Source organism: Saccharomyces paradoxus, chromosome V, assembly GCF_002079055.1.
Source record: "Saccharomyces paradoxus chromosome V, complete sequence".
Lineage (NCBI taxonomy): Eukaryota > Fungi > Ascomycota > Saccharomycetes > Saccharomycetales > Saccharomycetaceae > Saccharomyces > Saccharomyces paradoxus.
In genome coordinates, this window is record NC_047491.1 from 461,160 (window position 1) to 479,158 (window position 17,999).

Here is a 17,999-nt window from a genome sequence, read left to right on the forward strand (position 1 = left end):
AGGGGAAAGATAAAATATAAGGAAGAAAACGACTACTATCTAAACTACTCTGCAGAAAAAGCAAGGAAGTAAAGGCTGCAATATTTTTTTTCTTCTAGTCCAACAAAAACAGGTGTATCAAGAGAAACTTTTTAATTATGGCCGATGAGGAACGCTTAAAAGAGTTTAAAGAGGCAAACAAGATAGTGTTTGATCCAAATACCAGACAAGTGTGGGAAAACCAGAATCGAGACGGTACAAAACCAGCAACTACTTTCCAAAGTGAAGAGGACATAAAAAGAGCTGCCCCAGAATCTGAAAAAGACACCTCTGCAACATCAGGTATTGTTCCAACACTGCAAAACATTGTGGCCACTGTGACGTTGGGTTGTAGGCTGGATTTGAAAACAGTTGCACTACATGCCCGTAATGCAGAATATAACCCCAAGCGTTTTGCTGCTGTCATCATGCGTATAAGAGAGCCAAAGACTACAGCTTTAATTTTTGCATCTGGGAAAATGGTTGTCACTGGTGCAAAAAGTGAAGATGACTCAAAGCTAGCCAGTAGAAAATATGCAAGAATTATTCAAAAAATCGGGTTTGCTGCCAAATTCACAGATTTCAAAATACAAAATATTGTCGGTTCGTGTGACGTCAAATTTCCTATACGTCTAGAAGGGTTAGCATTCAGCCATGGTACTTTCTCCTCCTATGAACCGGAACTGTTTCCTGGTTTGATTTATAGAATGGTGAAACCAAAGATTGTGTTGTTAATTTTTGTTTCAGGGAAAATTGTTCTTACTGGTGCGAAGCAAAGGGAAGAAATCTACCAAGCTTTTGAAGCCATATACCCTGTGCTAAGTGAATTTAGAAAAATGTAAGAAAGAAGGATTAAACGAAAAAGAGAAAAGGTCATCTATTTTTTCCATTTCCTAATTATTAATGGTTCTCAAAGAATAAAAGAAAAAGAAGGAAGAAGTAATTGTAATATCAAACGGTTTTTTTATAGTATATTCTTCTTATTCTATATTTATATATCAATGTTTTATAATGAGATGTTTATCCGCATCAAACGCGCCATTTTCACAACATATCTGGTGGATCGTCTGTATTGAGGGCAAGTGAGGTATCCGCTTCTGCATTTCTCAGCAAGGCTAGCTCCCTTTCTAACTTATATCTATGCTCTCGCTCATCGGACAACTCTTTTTCATATTTTCTTTGTGTACTCGTAAGGACTTTTTTGAACTCGCTTGTCATTATTGAAAGTGAACGTGATCCAGAACCGCTTGTGGGACTTCCTATAGAGGAAGGTGAACTTGGATCCCAAGTGACCGGAGAACTCGCTGGTGATGATATACTGAAGTTATGTTTGTTTGAATTTAACTTGTTATTGGTTTTTTCAAGTTCTTTATTTTCCTGTTCCAAGTCGCATAATTTCTTTTCAGTTTTACTTAAATTCGAGTGGTAATTTAGTAACTTATCTTGTAATTCTCTGTTGGTTCGCGTTAGCTTTTCAATGTCTTGTACGTATTCGGCACGATCATTTTCAAATTGCTTAGTCAGGAAATTATGTGCCAGTTGCAAATCACTAAATGCCGTCTCCAGTTCTTCTAATTTTTTAGAAGAGTCTTCCTCTTGAATTGCAGCAGCGTTGGGTGAAGTCGGTGGTGAAGACGTTGTTTTTTCCAAGCTGACGCAGGTGTCCAAGATGGAATTTATCCCATTTTTCAGGAACTTCACAGGGTCATCTAATGGTATGGGTTTGATATCAATACCTTTCTGAATCGAGTTTGACATTAAGAAGGACGTTAATTCTTGAAGTATTTCATTTTTGTCGTTATCGGCATTGTCAATACGATTAGCACTGTTGTTAAATTTGTCCTTGCCACCCATATTGGTGGAGGACCTGACCCTTTTAGAATTCGGGAAACTGTTATTATTTTCTTTGGTAAGCTGTTCAATTCCTGTAGTGTTAATTGATTCCAACACTCTCAGCATCATTTCATACCATTCCGAAGAGCCCGGATGTAGCTTTAAAAGCTCCTTAAGTGTGGGACATATGTCATCAGAGTTCATGCGCTCTTTTTGAACGTAATATAAAGCAAACTCAGATACTAGCTTTTTATCAAGATCTATTTCTGACTCATCGTTTTTACTTCTATACAGAAGATAATCAAAATAGTCGATAGAAGTGTAGGGTCTACTATTATGGTGGGGATGGGAGGGGTTTTGTGAGAGAAGGTACTGTTTCAATTCATCGTATTTCAATGGATACTCTTCGTATCGTTCCGGACTAAAAAGCAAAGGGTTTGCTCTCCTTGAGAGCTCTAAATCAAACTTATGCATGTAAAATGTGATATCCACTATTATTCTTTCTCTCGAACACAGGGCCTTAACAGTTTTATCTTTTGCGCCCTGTTCAACTGAACCACTTGTACAATATCATCGTCATCACTTAACACATATTCATCATGTGTTTATTGACGCGAGCGCGACTTGAAAGAAAAAGGTATAATCGTAACGACGCCAATAAAAAAATTTGATGTTTCCCTCATTCATACATAACATTTCGACACAGGGCAAGAGGAGAAAGTCCTTGGAGCAGTGTAAGACACAACGCAAGATATCGTAAGTTTATGCAAAAAATCCGAAGGCGAGGATTCGCGCATCTCCTACTTTACAATCAACTATGTTACTATGAATCGAATTTTAATTTACCTTCTACTTACAGGCCGTGGGGAGCAAAGATTTCTTTAATACATGGACAGAAGGAATGTCGCATCAAATACCCATCTTGAACTTTGTGCTTGTCATAGCCTTTGATTCTTAATTGCTGGAGGAGCGCATATTGAGCTAAAGCCATGGCGGGATTGGGAGCCCCTATCGGGCCTCGAACCGAATCCCGCGAGTAATTTATTCCAAGGTCCGGGACCCCATTTACCTAATCTGGTTAATTGATATCCCGAATTGGCGATGACGTTCCTTCTCCTCACCCCTTGGTGATAGAAGATCTATTGTTATAGACTCCTCTGGAAGAACCTGAACAAGATAAAAAATAAAACTTCTCGAAGTAGCCAGATGCCCAAATGAGGGCTTTTCCATCCCTTTTGGCTCGAAAAGTATAACTATATCTATATAAAAGGTCGGCTTACTTTTGCTGGATTCGTCTTTTACTCACAGTATCTTGTTCTTGCTTGCTACTTGAGAAGATCCCCATACACAGAAATAAAAATCAGTGCTAATTACTAATAATGTTGTCTAACGCTAAGTTCTTACTATCATTGGCTATGGCCTCTACCGCTCTCGGATTGGTGTCTAATTCTAGCTCCTCTGTGATCGTGGTACCATCGAGCGATGCCACTATTGCAGGTAACGATACCGCTACGCCTGCACCAGAGCCATCATCCACTGCTTCAGTTTTCTACAACTCCACTGCTACTACAACACAGTACGAAGTTGTCAGCGAGTTCACTACGTACTGCCCAGAACCAACAACTTTCGTAACGAATAACGCTACATACACTGTCACTGCCCCAACGACTTTGACAATTACCAACTGTCCTTGCACTATCGAGAAGCCTACATCAGAAACTTCAGTTTCTTCTACACATGATGTGGAGACGAATTCTAATGGGGCCAATGCAAAGGTAATTCCAGGTGCCCTGGGCTTAGCCGGTGCAGTTATGATGCTTTTATGATCGGAATAACTTTTAACTAGAAACTTATCCTAGGAAGGACGTGTATTTTTCCTATTAATATTGTATTCTCCAATGTATTCTTTATAGTTCTTTTTCTTCAAAATATTTAAACAAAGAAATCCTTTTTTTCTTTTTGTGCAGGATAATAAATGTCATTTTAGTTCTCTCTTTCGTTACCTTTTACTATTTACACTTTTTTTACCCACCTTATTATAATTATCTTACTTGCCTTTGTGTCATAGGAAGTTTGTGAACCCTGAGATACGTATGAAGGCTCGAGAAGAGCTCTTAATGGCTGGAAGACGATGTAGACGGCTTTATGACAAAACCTCTTAGGTACGGCAACTCATATAAATATGATCTTACGAGGGGTGGTACAAATATTGTGCAATAGTGCAGTTAACGTATATAAACGACGAAGTGTTGGATTCATTTTCTTTGTACATTTAGCTTAAATCAAGAATGTTCTGCTTTTCCCACTTAAAGGCACCCTTTTGGTTGAATTTGGATGATTACTTGAAGTAGCAAATAGGTTGTGATAGCGGGGGCCTTGAATAAAAAAGGTTAGTAACAGCTATACTATCGGGCTTAAGAACTTCCCGTTTAAATTACCTTTCTTCAACTGTTTTCATTATCCAAACCACATTATGGCCCTACAAAATGGCTACTGTTTATATATTCATTGCAATCAAGCACTTAAAGTAGTTTTTGAATCATCGTTTGTCCGGATTTAGTTGGTCATTACTCATTTAAGTTTCCTTCCGATCTATTACTGTTATAAGTACTTAGTCCCTGAGTTAACCTACAACTCCAACAGAAAGTTGGTTTCGTGGTCTAGTCGGTTATGGCATCTGCTTAACACGCAGAACGTCCCCAGTTCGATCCTGGGCGAAATCATTTTTATCGGTTAACCCGACAGATGTGTAACTCCCTTTTCTCTTTTCTTTTTTTCTTCTCTAAAATCATGCATACTATTGTATTCTTGCTATATTATCTTTTATGTATTTTGTCTATAATACTCACCCCACGTCTTAACTTCTCTTTTGGTACATTAAAATGTAGGCGGTTCTCGAATCGGAAGCTTCTTCTCCACCCTTCAAAACGTCATTGTCCTCCAACTCGGTGATATTTACATCATCTATTCTGTACCATTTATTATGCTCGCTATGATAAACATCCGCCGTGTAATGACCGCCGTCGGAACTTACCCCATGATGGTATATCACCCCAGTTAACTTATATCTTCTATCATCAATCCCTGAAGTATGGTTCTTTAGTGTTACGGAAGACATTGATTCTTCGGGTATGATTAATTCATGGTCATATTTAATTTTTTTCCTAATCTTCTCAATACGTCCATTGTATGCGTTATAGTTCGTCATTGCGTTATCTTTATTCACATTATTTATGAATGAAAATCTCTTAAACTGGATTAAAAGAACTTGCGGTAATTTATCGATGAAAGTTTGCTTCTTGGCCTCAACATCATTGCCTGATGAGGACTTAAATGGAAGTAATTCGTATTCGCTGAATTTTTTGAATGCAGTTTCTAAATCATCCACACTAGAGTCTGAAATGTCTAACTGAATTGTTTGGAAGGGATCTAGTGTAATTGATTGAGATTCCTTATTGTTCGGTATATCTAAAACAGATCTGAACTGTCCACCAAAGAGTTTCGAAATTGGTGATGGAACAATCTCCACGGTTCTCTTGGCGGCAGTCTTGGTTTTCTTGCCTCTTTTGCTAGATCCACTTACTTCATGCCAACCATTCTCTTCAGTGGAGTCGTCATTAATCACGCCATATTTTTCTATCAACTCCTTCAACCTAGGACTAGCATTTTTGATAAACTCCGCTTTTCCATAACGTGATAGGTTTCTAATGAAGAAAACTTTTAATTGTTCATCATTAATACTTTGCAACATATTTTGAATCTCATTATCCGTTAAACCATCAATTGCGGAGATTAACTCTTCATGTAATTGGTCTAACAAATGAGTCAAAAATTCTTCTGCGTCTTCCTGATGGCCCCATTGCAAGTCCTTAAATTTTGGTATAGTAGACAAAGTTTTGTAAAATTCATCAGGTTTGACGGCATCGGCAACGGCGTTGTGTTGGAAATTCTTGGATTTTGATGGTTTCTTTGTATCAGTTTCGGTGGATTTTTCAGTATCTTCGGCATTTTCTATAAATTTTTTCTCATAGGTTTCCTTATCGAATTGCTTATACATAGTCAAACAGGCATCTAATAATTTACAAGATGATGTGCCGATTCTTGAATTGGTGTTCCGTGTACTAAGAACGTTAATTACATCGATAAATGGCTGGCAGTAAAGTAAAACTTGTAACACGGAACTCATAAAGCAAATATTAGCTCTGTTGATTATGCCCCTTGGAATAATGGAATGGACTGGGATTTTGTTTTCGGCGTCCTTATTCCGTAATACGTAACTAATGAAATCAGGATCAAAACACATTCTTAATGCAATCGAACCCAGTGGTTCGATGCCCTTTGTAGAAGGTGGAACGTACTTTTTATCCTTTCTTTGAGGCTGCTTGGACAACAGTGGAGGGCTAGATTTCCCTAGAGTTGCCGCGGCTGTGCTTGTTGGTGAAACACCCGCAGTCGTACCAGAGGTGGGTGTTTTAGTAACGATCGAACCGGAGGCTGGCTTGTTACTTGCTTGTCTACTCTTGATCGCATCTGATGCTATGGCAGACCAGGATTTCACTGCTGGAGACGAGGGTGAAGGTGAAGATGTTTTGGAGGTATCATCTTCAACAGGCTCCTCTGGTTCTTTTTTATCCACCACGGGTAAAGCAGTAGGTTGAGATTCCTGCATAACCTTTTCATTATGGTCCTGCTTAGAATCCTCTTTCTTTACTTCTATTTTCCTTTTATGTTCATGAGTATCCTTGCTCGCATGTGGTTTTTTATCATTTACATCTTCTTCTTCCTCGTGTGTTTCCGTCTTTGTTTCTTCATTATGTTTTGGTATACTATGACTTTTTGCGTGATGATGGACGGAGCCCTTTTCTACACATGGATTTTCCAAGCTTTCGGAGTTCAGGTTTAACGCTTTCAAGTTTAATTCGTACCTCTGGGCACTTGCTGCGGCAAATTCTGCTTCCGTCGTGTTTATGAACAGTGGTAATTGGATGAAGTTTGATGAATTTTCCTTGAGGTTCTTTACTTTAGTTACATCAAACTTGTATAATTCATACTGTGATGAAGAGTTGTAAGAAGAGTATGACGGAGAAGTAGCCGAAGAACCGTTGCCGTTGGAAGAATTGGCCTGTTTCTTCAGGCCCACACTGTTGCCATTGTTTGGAGAGTTCATCATGGGAATATGATTGTTCGAGTAATTGTGATGGTATGTGTGAGATTTGTTGTAGTTCATGCCGTTAGCGCCGGAGTTGGCGCCTTGATTACTGCTGTTGTTTCCGTTGTTGTTGGCAATGCCATTAGAGTGCCACTTTTTCTTATTTATGTTGCTGTTATTGGTACTGTTCCCACCGCTAAGATTGTTTTGAGGAGGCAAGTGGTGTGGGCTGCTACCTTGATGGTAAATTGACTGGTTTTGGTTGACCATGTTAAACGAGTAAGCAGGTATTTGTGTAGGGTATAAATATGGGGCCTGGGTGTAGCCGTACATCGGCAAAGGCGCTTGGTAAATAGGAATCTGCATGTTGGTTGGCGTAGGTGGTGGTGGAGAAGAGGTTTTCGGATACATTGAGTACGACTCCTCTTTGTTGGCGTCTTGCATGTTCATTGTAATGATGGGAAAAGTAAAAGGGTACCTGTGTGACGGTAGCAGACGAGTCTGACTTAGTATTAAAGTGGTTTTCTTTTTCTATGGTCACTACACTTTTCCCTTCTGTTGTTTCGCTGCTGGTTTGTTTTATCTCATATTTTTTTTTTCTTTTTCTTTTCCTCTTTTCCTTTGCCCGTAGCAGGGTTACCCTCTTTTCAATTAAGCTACGTACGCATCGTTTCTACATAACTATGTTATTAGTGATTGCATGAGATTTGCAAACAGCACCAAAGAGCTCAATCCCCCTTTCAATTTCATCAACCTCTAGGAAGCTGACAGAAAGCCTAAAGGATGACTGACCCCAGTTTTTCTCATCGCCGATGACCTCGAAGTTCGAGCCGTCGGCAAGGATGACATTGAACTTCTTGGCCAGAATGGTTGATATCTCCATGGCATTGTACGCTGGTGGCAGGGTGATCCAGGCGAAATAGCCGCCTTTCAGTGGCGGCATCTCGGTTCCTAAAGGCATGTATTTCTTGAGCGCAGAGGTCAAGATAGAGGCCCTTTCGGAGTATACGGATCTCAAATGTGCAATGCACCTCTGGGCGGCGCCACTACGCAGTAACTCTCCCACGATCATGGAGTTGAGTTGTGAGGGAGTTCCGCCAGAGACGTTTGCGCCACCTTTAGACAGCTGTCTGGCGAGATTCGCATTGATGGATTCGTGGTATCCGAATCTGAGCCCGGGGGCAATCAGTTTGGAGAAAGTCGCATTAGAGATCGTATTTCCAAACGAGTCTTCGCCCAAAGACGCCGTACTTCTATCTATGTGCACCATCCTCAAAGGCGGAGAAGGCAGCTCATCCGAGGGGGTCGTGTAATCTAGAATATCGTACACGTCATCCGTGATGATCAGCATGTCGTACTTCCGAGCGATTTCGACGAGTCTGCGCCTGGTCTCAAGCGAGTATGTATTTCCCGATGGATTCGCAAACGTCGGGATGCAGTACATAACATACTTGTAGACTTTCTTGGTCAACTTTGGCCCCTGGATAATCTCTGTGGTACTGTGGGGCTGGGGCTCCGCCTCGTGCTGGTCAAGGGCGGAAACCAACGACTCGAAATCAATCGAGTTGTGGCCCTGCTCGTTGATAGCGGTCATCTTCCCCTTGAATCCCGCGTCTGTGAAACAATCATTAATCAAGAAATACGTTGGCGTAATAATGAACGCCTGCCTAGTGTACCCGTTATGTGGCAAGGTTGTTTGCAGAAGGATGTTCAGCATGCCATACGAAGCGCCGCTGTTTAAATTCAAATAATCTGCCTGTGTCCTGCTCCGAGCCCCATTTTTGAACTTGAATACCTGATCATTCAAAAACGTACAGATCTGCTCTCGTACCCACAGGGCACCTTCATCAGAACCGTATGTCAGCGGATGCCTATTATAGGGGTCCTTATCGTACTCCCTGGTCTCGGGACCCAGTATAGCCGCAGTCGCTTGAATCACAGCCTCTCGAGGCAGCAACCTCGAGCTCGGGTGACCCTTGAAGAAATTGATTTCTCTGTACGTCATTACTACTTACCACCACTTCTCGTTACTTGTTACTATTTTGCTTAACCTGAGTTCACGTGTTGATCTCAAATCCTCTTCTCTTTATCACCATTTCGGCATCCAACAGCGGCAGCCCGCGATAACTTTGACGGAACTCCGCCAGCACACGTCGCGCTTGTGCTGGGCCGGGAACATGCCATAGGACACCAGCCAATAGGAGCGGCAGCGACCATTCGTTCTTTATCACTAGGGGCTGTCGTCCAAACAATGCCAGTGCTGCCACTTGCTCTTCCTGCTGCGCAAGGGCTATGCCCATAGCCCTGGTCAATTGCGGGAAGTCGCGCAGCCTTAAGGGCGGCCGCCCCGGTAGCGTATCCATCTCCTGCAAGAATACCTTCCACTTTTCCCTGAGTGCCGTGGTGTATATTGTACCACGCGCAAATGCTTCGACTTTGACTCGTCTAAGCTCATACTCGACCATTTCATCTTCTGGGCTAGTGGCACGGTCGCGGTTCATCGCCTGGTAGTGCCGCAGGAACTGCGCAGGCAAGAAGAGCTTGTCCTGGTGTAATGCTACGCCAGCCATGTCGCACAGCAGCCGACCCTCTACTGGCAGTCGGCGTGGCATTACATGCTGGTACCACATGTATGCTATGGTGTCGGCATGCGCAAGCGCAGCAGCTCGTGCTAGCATCGTGTGCAGCAGCTCTACATCTACACTGGTCTGCTGCTGCTGACGCAGCAGCGCCAGTGCGTCCGGCATATCCCCGTTTAAGCTGCTTAGCAGTATTCGCGACCGCACATCGGTGCTCATCATTCTCTTCGTGATAGCCAACATGATGGTTTGCGCTGGTGTTCCTTGCCCATGTACGAGCTAAAGGCTCGTCTGCTCTTCAGCGTTCAAATGTTCCCTTGATTGCCCAAACACTGTCAACAGGCCGAGATTTCGTTTTTAACCAACAGCACGGAAGTAATCCGAGCCATGAAAAATTTAACCACTGCGTCGCTCTCTATAGGTATCTGTACACGTACAAGCGGAGCACAAAACAACCTCCTTGATGATGTTCAAACTCACCTCTCGACTCGTCACGTCCAGGTTTGCCGCCTCTTCTAGACTGGCCACCGCTCGCACCATAGTTTCGCCTCGACCCTTTCCGTCATGGATCTCTTTTCAGGCTAAGAGATTCAATTCGACAGGCTCAAATGCCAATGATATCTCGGAAATTCAAACCCAGTTGCCCTCCATCGATGAGCTAACCGCTTCGCCCCCCTCTCTTTCCGCTTCCACTTCGGACCTTATCGCTAATACGACCCAAACTGTGGGCGAATTGTCCTCCCATATAGGCTATCTAAATAGCATCGGCTTGGCCCAAACCTGGTACTGGCCCTCCGACATTATCCAACACGTCTTGGAGGCCGTTCACGTTTACTCTGGGTTGCCTTGGTGGGGAACCATCGCCGCCACCACCATTCTCATTCGATGTCTCATGTTTCCCCTCTATGTCAAGTCCTCTGACACTGTTGCCAGGAATTCCCATATCAAGCCCGAGCTGGACGCCTTAAATAATAAGCTGATGTCCACTACGGATTTGCAACAGGGTCAACTAGTCGCTATGCAGAGAAAAAAACTGCTTTCTTCGCACGGTATTAAGAACAGATGGCTGGCCGCACCCATGCTACAAATTCCAATAGCTCTCGGGTTTTTCAATGCTTTGAGACACATGGCTAATTATCCAGTAGATGGGTTCGCTAATCAAGGTGCCGCCTGGTTTACAGACTTGACTCAAGCAGACCCTTACTTAGGTTTACAAGTAATTACTGCCGCGGTATTCATCTCGTTTACAAGGCTGGGTGGTGAGACCGGTGCTCAACAATTCAGTTCCCCTATGAAGCGTCTTTTCACCATTCTACCGATCATTTCTATACCGGCCACAATGAACTTATCATCCGCCGTGGTTCTTTACTTCGCCTTTAATGGTGCCTTCTCCGTCTTACAGACACTCATTCTAAGAAACAAATGGGTTCGTTCCAAACTGAAGATAACGGATGTAGCTAAACCAAGGGCACCTATTGCTGGCGCTTCCTCTACGGAGAATATGGGCATCTTCCAATCTTTAAAGCATAACATTCAAAAGGCAAGAGACCAGGCGGAAAGAAGGCAATTGATGCAAGATAATGAGAAAAAATTACAAGAAAGCTTCAAGGAGAAAAGACAGAATTCCAAGATCAAAATCGTCCACAAATCAAACTTCATTAATAACAAAAAATAAATAAAGGCTCTATATCTCTCTGTAAATATAAAAATATAAAACTCGAAACCTCGATAGGCACGACCAAATTTTCTTTCAGTGGTGGAATGCATGCATTTACCACAGACATCGTTTATTGCTTAAAATAATCATTCGGATTCTTGATAAAATCTTGCAGGATCGTCTGAACTGCGCCTAATCTGGACCCCATGCTATTGGCTAAATCTTCTTGGTTTATAAAACTCATGGAAAACACAATAGCTAAGTTTGACGCATCCATTTTATTATTTACAACATGCTGGTGCACTTTATTCAGATGAAATACGATTCTTTTCAAAGTTTGATAATAACATGTAGGTAACTTTTGGAGTAACTCATTCATCATTCTCTTGTATTCTTCATTTACCATTGCATGTGCTTTATACTTGATGGCCAAATCGGTAAAATCATTTACCATAGCATGAGAAAACAAGGAGTCTGGTAACTCTCTTAAATACATCTTGAAACACCCTGCAATAGCATTCACTTCAAACCATCTATCATCTTCTAATGTAAAGGAATTATCAGTTGCGCCTTCTTCGTCAAATGCGTTCTTCAATGCATTTATACTGCCGATTGAACCAGGAATTCTGTACAACCCCACTTCATCTAGCCCACGTAGCTCAACCTCCTCTAATAATTTCACAACAATTGTAGGTATCAAAGTGTTCTCTCTTTCACAAACGTCTTCTAATGGTACCCCAAAAATTTTATTATGGGTTTTACCTTTATATTTTTTCGAATGGAATGAGAATCTTTTAGAAGCCTTGATCATTTTGATCCATTCGCTGAGGTCATTAGAGCTAGCCGTTTGAATCAGATATTCGTGGCCATTTTGCATAACTATCTTAAATGCATAATAGTAGGCTGGAATATTCCTATGATTAATTATTTCCATTATTGATTTGATTTCAAACGTCTTTAAACTATAACTAGGTTTCAAGTCGTGTAGCTGCATGGAATCGACCTCTGGAAGTATAGTTGGTAAAATGGATTTGTTACTTGAAACTTCTTGTGCCAATATACTGTTTAATGAATAATTAGAACTTGATGTGTTGAATCCACCGATTGAAAATGGTCTCCTGAAAAACCCACCGATTTTTTTACTAACACCATTGTGGCTGGAATTTGATACTACTGATGATCTACTTGTGGAGAATGACGCTCTTGAATCTCTCCTATTCCTTGCCGAATTACTATTTTCCATAACACTGACTAGAGAAGATGTTTGAGCGGTATTCTTATTGATACTATAGTTATGGTCGTTGTCACCATGATTACCAGGGATAATAACTGACTTTCTGTTTTTCTTCGGAACGGCCTGGTGTAAAGCAGCGGAATTCTTCAAGATCTTTTCTTGATCGAGTAAAACCTCTAATTTTCTAGCTTCTCTCTTGATTTTTTCAATTTCATTGACTAAAATTTCATTAAATATTCCCTGCTCTTGAAACCTCTCCGATACGGCTTCTGATTCTGATACTTTTTTAGTCTTCTTTCTGTATACTTTATTTAGATCTTCAAAATTATTGAACAGAATACGACCAAAAGTAGTTCTTTTCGACGAATTTTCGTCACTCAGTTCAAGATCAAGTGGAAGCTCTCTTTCGTTAGGAATTAAATCCAATACGTTGGATATTATGTTGTTAACAAATCTCCTCTTGTCAAAATTGATAAGTTTTGAATTAGTGATACTCATATTAGGGACAAACTGGGATATTTCTAGTAACCTTGAGATGAACCAACCAGGACAGGGGCATAAATTTTTGCAGTTTTTGCTGAAGACATCATCGATCTCAATAAACCTCTTTATGTGTACGTCATCTATCTTCTCTAAGACGTTACTGATCGATCTTAGAATTTGGGTTCCTTTAGTGGTGTCTGAAAGTTTTTCAGAAGCTTTGATCCACGAAAGTTCATAGTTTCTTGACTCTGGTGAGATTATGGCATGCGCAATAGCAGTTTCAATAAAAGCTGGAATATGTGGACATATAGCATGGGGACTTTCATCTTCCTCTGAATCGAATAAATCTAAACTTCCGTTTTTCCAGCGGATATAATTCAATATTTGTAAAATAACTTTACAAGTGATTAACCTTTCACTACTGTTCTTGTTGACGTTTGAAATTTCCATAAGGAAAAATGTGGTTAGACTCATGTGCAACTTTACCAACAGTTTTATAGATTGGGGTAGTCTTTCAAAAAAAAGACTATCCTTACCACTGTTATCCTTAAGGATCAGTGTAGAAATCCATGTAAAAAGATTGGAAATTTCAAACTCGTGCAACTGTAAATATCCAGGGTTTATTAGTTTGCTTGACTTGAAATGTAACGGATAGTTGAAAAAAGAAACTAAAGATTCTTTTGAAAGCAATTCCAGCTCTTGGAAAAGAACTATCCAATCCTTCTTAGGAACTAAATTGAACTTCTTGGAAATAAAGTTATCCAACTGGTAGATCCACCCCAGTATATCTTCATAATTGGTCGAGCGTAATTTTTGGAAAGACCTGATCATGTCATCGTTGAAGGAAGAATCATCAATGATGCTGTTAAGATCTGTAAAGGAGAACGTATTAAAGGAATTCAAACTGTCAGTTATTCTCCTCTGGGTCCTATTGACACCGATAGGTCTGTACAGCTGCTTTTGGTATGCTGATTTGATACCATGAAATAGGTCAGTTAGCGTAGTCAATAAATTCTCTGTTTCAATCACAAAATTTTCTGATGGGCCTTTCTGTAACTTTGAGTTGGCAATCCGTGTAGGCCATTCAGTAGATACTTCTTGTTCCATTATTTTTATAATATCCAACAAAGTGGAGTTGCTGGATAAATCGTCCGTGAAGTCAGAGTAGTGATTTTTTACTAAATGTAGTATAGCTTCAGCGGCGCCGATTTGGATTTTAGCCATATAAATAAGATTTATATTTTCATCATCAGTTACTTTCATATCCCATAGAGGAAAATTTTGGTCGTATAATGACGAAGAAACCAAATTGGTGTCCTCATTTATCTTCATTTTGGAATCATCATTGCGATCCAAAATCTTGGAAATTGACACGCTGCAACTTTTGGCACCAACATACCGTTTTGCCATATTTTCTAATACTGCAGTTGTAGTAGTAAAGCTTTTATAAGTGTTGAAGAATGTTTCTGTGAAAATATCATTGTCCATAGTTAGTTTAACGAATGCATAATCTAGTAATCCTATATTATCATCGCAAAGCCCCCTACTAGAATGACTTCTTTGCCTTTGATGATAATAATAATTCTCAAGGTCTTTAGTATCTACCAACTTCGAGAAGATATTTGTAGTTAATACTAGTAAATCAAAAATCTTTTCTAGTGAAGATGATTTCAATACCACATGAATAATGGATTCTTTTAGTGAATCTGATACTTGACCGATATTATTGAAAAAATCCATATTTTCTAAGGTCTTACTCAGTCTTCCAGTGGTATCCATGGAATCTCTCACCTTTTGGTTTGGAGTAGCGGAATTATTGATGAGCATGGAAGAGTGTTGTGAAAATCTCTTTGGTGTTTCTATAACCATACTAGCAGGACGAGACTTACCATCATTATCGTATACAGATTTGAATATCAACTCATCTGATATATGGAACACATCCATATCAATATTAAACACATCTCTGACAGATTTTAATAGCCTTTGCTTATTTGATTGTTTTGATGACATCTCTTTAATCACCGGACCATCAATTTTTCCAACGCCTGTAACCTTATTATTATCATTGCTTGAGGGCGCACCATCGTTTGTGAATGAGCCTGTCATCTGGCTGTTAGAAGCTATTGAAATTGGTTCGCTAATTGAAAGTGATTTTGAGAGGCGCGCAGATGATCTTGGAGGAGGTAACTTTGCATCACTAGCAGCACCCACTAATGTATTCTTAGGGAATAGTGAATAATTTGGAAATAATTCATTGAACAGAATGGGTAAATAACTTCCAGTTACTAAAGCGCTTCTTTGAGAACCAATAGTAGAATACGCTTTCTGATCAATTACTGGAGGTTCGTGTTGAACACTTAGTTTCATTATCCCTTCAATATTCAACGGAGGTTGTGATAAATGGAATTTCCATAACTGATAAACAACGCTAGTAGGTGAATCATTACCCCTTACATTTTCTGTCGAACTGGTTTTGTTTCTCATAGAGTCAATCGCCTGTAATCTTTGTTGCCATTTATGAAAAGCGTTCTTCGTTCTATTGATTTTCTTCTCTAAGTACTTGAATTTAGTATCGGATGGCAAATCATCAGCATGGATTAGCAAGTCGCCAAAATAGGAAATGACGTTAGATCTTGTAAAATCATCATCCAGATTAGGTGGAGCGAGTATGAAAACACTACTTGTGGATTTAGATGTCCTTTGTCGCCTCTCTAACTGAATAATGGTAGGAACCCAATCTTTGAAAATAGTTTTCAACGACTGATCAGGAACATATTTCCATGATGACGATCTTAGTACGGGAATTGAGCAAATGATAGTTGCGACAGCTAGCCATGATACCATATCTCCTAAATGTTCAAATCTACAGCCAATTTGGACCCATTTATCTAATAACTCAGCTCTCACTTTTGGAGTCACTTTCTTACTAAATGCAGGATTTGTTGGAAATAAATGTGATACTAGTAGCCTTCCAAGAAAATGGACATTTTGGTCGTTATTGAATACCAGTGGATTTAGTGAAACAATTCTTCGATTTATAAACTTCGAATCATACAGCAGAGAATAGTCAAATTTCGGTGCCCACACTTTATCGAATTTTAAATTGATATGGTGAACTTCATCAGCTAGTGTCCTAACGTCCAAAGACAGGAAATGACTTGGGTCTAATATAATTTCTAATTCATGTGTAGATGATGTTGCCATTGGTAGAGATCGACTAAATGCGGTTAGTTTCATTAATTCGTTATGTTTGTTGGCGATTTGAATTTTCAAATTGTTGGAAATTTCATCGTTATGCAAAGATATAGTATCTAATAAGGAAATTATAGTCTTGAGCATTGGTTCATCCAGTAAAAACCCCGGAAATACATCAAGGATGGTTTTAGCGGTTAAAGCTAATCTTTGGGTCATGGAATCATCCACAGCAGGAGTTATATTGTAAAATTGTGTGGAATTACTTGTCAATCTGGATTTATTCTTGGTAAAAGAAAGACCAAACTGGTTGAATATCTTCAGAAATTTAATAAAATGATCTAGTAAGGGAAACATCAATAAAAGATTAATAACAGTTCTATGAGCCTTTGATAATGATTTCTCATTAGATACATCTGAATGCTTTGTGCCAGGATAAAATAGGACCGCGTGACACAAACTTTCTATTGTGCCTGATAAAATTTTACCATCATTGTCTAACCTTAAATCTGGGTGTGGGTAGATTTCAGATAAGTATTTTAACTCTAGTGTAATAGGTTCACCCATTTGGTCAAATGGTTGCTTTTGGTGCTGAGCTTCTGCTTGTGCTTGGCTGTTTGCTTGTTGTTTTTTCTGTTGATGATTTTCATTCGCTATATTACTATTTGAAGCCGGTAAAGTTGGGTCAAAAAACTTAATGTTGCTATTCAATCCACTTTTGTAAAGATTGAGCACACAACCTTTCAATTGTGCCCTATAAAGGCGGTAGTCGGGTACCAACATTTGAGGATCTAAAGCCATGCTGCTTCTCGCTGAGGCTACATCATTGCCACTATTGATAGCCGTACTAGTATTACTATCATCGTTTTTCAAAGACGAACCATCACTCCCATAAAATCTGCTTTCCCTGTTTCTAGAATACGCATCATTACGAAGATTTTGAGAGGAGGACGAAGAGGAAGAGGAGGAGGCTGTCATCGAGCTATTATAGTTTGTTGCTACAGTCTGGCCATGAGATTTATTCACCCATCCGGTCTTGAAAACAGTTGTATCATAGTTTTCAGAGTTTAAGTGGATAACATTCCTTTGCTTTGGCTCGGTCTCATTGCTATTATTGCTATTGTTGTTGTTGCTATTGTTGTTGTTGCTATTGTTGTTGCCTTTGTTACTAATGCCAGGAGTATTCAAAGATTTTTCTAATGCGGTTCCAGTGCTACATCGAGATTGAGGAGGTGATAAAGACGAGGAACGTGAGGGTAGCAATGAGTCTTTCGAATGCGCACTCTTCTTGTACGCCATGGGAGTCTCATCCTGGGCATTGGACTTCTGACTAGAAGAATTGCTGATATCATCTTCGGAGCAGACAGACGGAGAGTCGTCTTTCAGCGTAGAGGCTATGCTTCTGGATGATCTGGTGTTCGTATCGGAATGATACATCCCCAAGTTTACCTGACTAGAACTGGTAGATGCATACTGTTTGGAGGGTGCAAATACGGAGCTTTTCCTCTTATCTCTGTTGCTGTCTTCTCCCCTGTGGTGACTGTGTCCCTGACCATGGTGATGGTGGGAATGCATGTATGGAGGAACAGCGTTTGTCGAGTTCCGAATCGTTTGAGAGGATGATGACGGTGACGACGACGATGCTGTGGACGCAGTAGTTGTCTTTTGCGACGTGGAAGTTGAGCTTGAACTAGTACTGGTCGTAGAAGATTTCCTGTTCTTAGACCAGAGAAGACCTTTCATTAGACTTCTACTTCGTTTTTTGTTCTTTTTGTGTCTATTCAGAAAAGGCACGACTACCGTGTGTTCTTTTAAACTGAAACGTTTGCTTATTTGTTCTGTTGGAAAAAA

General features: G+C 40.2%; 8 protein-coding genes and 1 non-coding gene across 9 annotated transcripts; 4 read left to right on the top strand and 5 right to left on the bottom strand.

Annotated features, from left to right (window-relative positions):
* Positions 1 to 137: 137 nt before the first annotated feature.
* Positions 138 to 860, top strand: SPT15 (TATA-binding protein; the record flags this gene model as incomplete). The annotated part of the gene is made up of 1 exon (XM_033910075.1): positions 138 to 860. One exon carries the CDS (start codon positions 138 to 140, stop codon positions 858 to 860), a length of 723 nt encoding a protein of 240 aa, XP_033765966.1.
* A 202-nt stretch (positions 861 to 1,062) lies between these two features.
* On the bottom strand, positions 1,063 to 2,325 carry PEA2 (Pea2p; the record flags this gene model as incomplete). The annotated part of the gene is made up of 1 exon (XM_033910076.1): positions 1,063 to 2,325. The coding sequence occupies one exon, from the start codon at positions 2,323 to 2,325 to the stop codon at positions 1,063 to 1,065; it is 1,263 nt and encodes a 420-aa protein (XP_033765967.1).
* A 905-nt stretch (positions 2,326 to 3,230) lies between these two features.
* Positions 3,231 to 3,677, top strand: SPI1 (Spi1p; the record flags this gene model as incomplete). Its single annotated transcript, XM_033910077.1, has 1 exon — positions 3,231 to 3,677. One exon carries the CDS (start codon positions 3,231 to 3,233, stop codon positions 3,675 to 3,677), a length of 447 nt encoding a protein of 148 aa, XP_033765968.1.
* An 823-nt stretch (positions 3,678 to 4,500) lies between these two features.
* SPAR_Etrna17V lies at positions 4,501 to 4,574 on the top strand. The gene has a single exon. It is a non-coding gene; the product is annotated as a tRNA-Val (tRNA).
* Positions 4,575 to 4,708: 134 nt separating this feature from the next.
* UBP3 (mRNA-binding ubiquitin-specific protease UBP3) lies at positions 4,709 to 7,450 on the bottom strand (the record flags this gene model as incomplete). The annotated part of the gene is made up of 1 exon (XM_033910078.1): positions 4,709 to 7,450. One exon carries the CDS (start codon positions 7,448 to 7,450, stop codon positions 4,709 to 4,711), a length of 2,742 nt encoding a protein of 913 aa, XP_033765969.1.
* A 223-nt stretch (positions 7,451 to 7,673) lies between these two features.
* Positions 7,674 to 9,005, bottom strand: SPAR_E02270 (2-aminoadipate transaminase; the record flags this gene model as incomplete). The annotated part of the gene is made up of 1 exon (XM_033910079.1): positions 7,674 to 9,005. The coding sequence occupies one exon, from the start codon at positions 9,003 to 9,005 to the stop codon at positions 7,674 to 7,676; it is 1,332 nt and encodes a 443-aa protein (XP_033765970.1).
* Positions 9,006 to 9,057: 52 nt separating this feature from the next.
* Positions 9,058 to 9,822, bottom strand: PET122 (Pet122p; the record flags this gene model as incomplete). The annotated part of the gene is made up of 1 exon (XM_033910080.1): positions 9,058 to 9,822. The coding sequence occupies one exon, from the start codon at positions 9,820 to 9,822 to the stop codon at positions 9,058 to 9,060; it is 765 nt and encodes a 254-aa protein (XP_033765971.1).
* Positions 9,823 to 10,045: 223 nt separating this feature from the next.
* On the top strand, positions 10,046 to 11,254 carry OXA1 (membrane insertase OXA1; the record flags this gene model as incomplete). Its single annotated transcript, XM_033910081.1, has 1 exon — positions 10,046 to 11,254. The coding sequence occupies one exon, from the start codon at positions 10,046 to 10,048 to the stop codon at positions 11,252 to 11,254; it is 1,209 nt and encodes a 402-aa protein (XP_033765972.1).
* Positions 11,255 to 11,366: 112 nt separating this feature from the next.
* BEM2 (GTPase-activating protein BEM2) lies at positions 11,367 to 17,891 on the bottom strand (the record flags this gene model as incomplete). Its single annotated transcript, XM_033910082.1, has 1 exon — positions 11,367 to 17,891. The coding sequence occupies one exon, from the start codon at positions 17,889 to 17,891 to the stop codon at positions 11,367 to 11,369; it is 6,525 nt and encodes a 2,174-aa protein (XP_033765973.1).
* Positions 17,892 to 17,999: the final 108 nt, after the last annotated feature.